At 51.1% G+C, this 983-nt stretch overlaps 1 protein-coding gene across 1 annotated transcript; it reads left to right on the forward strand.

Moving 5' to 3' along the window:
- Positions 1–6: 6 nt before the first annotated feature.
- LOC104817643 (cysteine desulfurase, mitochondrial-like) lies at positions 7–980 on the forward strand (the record flags this gene model as incomplete). Its single annotated transcript, XM_010546892.1, has 1 exon — positions 7–980. A coding segment is annotated over exon 1 (936 nt), but the record flags the coding sequence as incomplete, so codon positions are not given.
- Between the last annotated feature and the right edge of the window lie 3 nt (positions 981–983).

Genomic DNA, 983 nt, shown 5'->3' on the forward strand with positions numbered 1-983 from the left:
AGCACCGATCAATATCATTCTGGGGCAAGCGAATCTTGGAATCCATGGCGACGAAGCTCCTATTCTCAACTCTCCGACGAACCCTGATCGCTCCAGTAGAATCCGCCGCTCCTCTCCGCCGTCTCTCCACGGTGCCGGATGCTTATAACGATGATTCGACGATCGTGATGAAGGGAGTTCGAATCCATGGTAGGCCTCTGTACTTGGATATGCAGGCGACATCCCCGGTTGATCCTAGGGTTTTGGACGCCATGCTTCCGTACTTCCTCTCGCGCTACGGGAACCCTCACTCGCGGACCCACCTGTACGGCTGGGAATCTGAGAACGCGGTGGAGGCAGCGCGTGGCCAGGTCGCTGCTCTGATCGGTGCGTCCCCGAAGGAGATCATCTACACCTCCGGCGCGACGGAGTCAAACAATATCTCGGTGAAGGGGGTGATGCACTTCTACAGGGACAAGAAGAAACACGTCATAACCACTCAGACGGAGCACAAGTGCGTCCTGGATTCTTGCAGGCATTTGCAGCAGGAAGGATTTGAGGTAACTTACTTGCCTGTGAAAAGCGACGGACTGATCGATTTAGATAAGCTGAGGGAAGCTATTAGACCTGATACTGGGCTAGTTTCTATTATGGCTGTAAACAATGAAATCGGGGTGATTCAACCGATGGAGGAGATAGGAAAGATATGTAAAGAACACAATGTTCCGTTCCATACGGATGCTGCTCAGGCAATAGGGAAGATACCCGTTAATGTCGATAAATGGAATGTTAGTTTGATGTCCTTGAGCGGGCACAAGATCTATGGACCAAAGGGGATTGGTGCTTTGTATATGAGAAGGCGTCCAAGAATCCGGGTTGAACCCCAGATGAATGGTGGAGGACAAGAGAGGGGAATTCGTAGTGGGACAGTTCCTACACCTTTAGTCGTTGGATTCGGGGCAGCATGTGAATTGGCAATGAAAGAGATGGAGTATGATGACAAG

This window comes from Tarenaya hassleriana, unplaced genomic scaffold (genome assembly GCF_000463585.1).
Source record: "Tarenaya hassleriana unplaced genomic scaffold, ASM46358v1 Cleome2780, whole genome shotgun sequence".
Classification (NCBI taxonomy): Eukaryota; Viridiplantae; Streptophyta; class Magnoliopsida; order Brassicales; family Cleomaceae; genus Tarenaya; species Tarenaya hassleriana.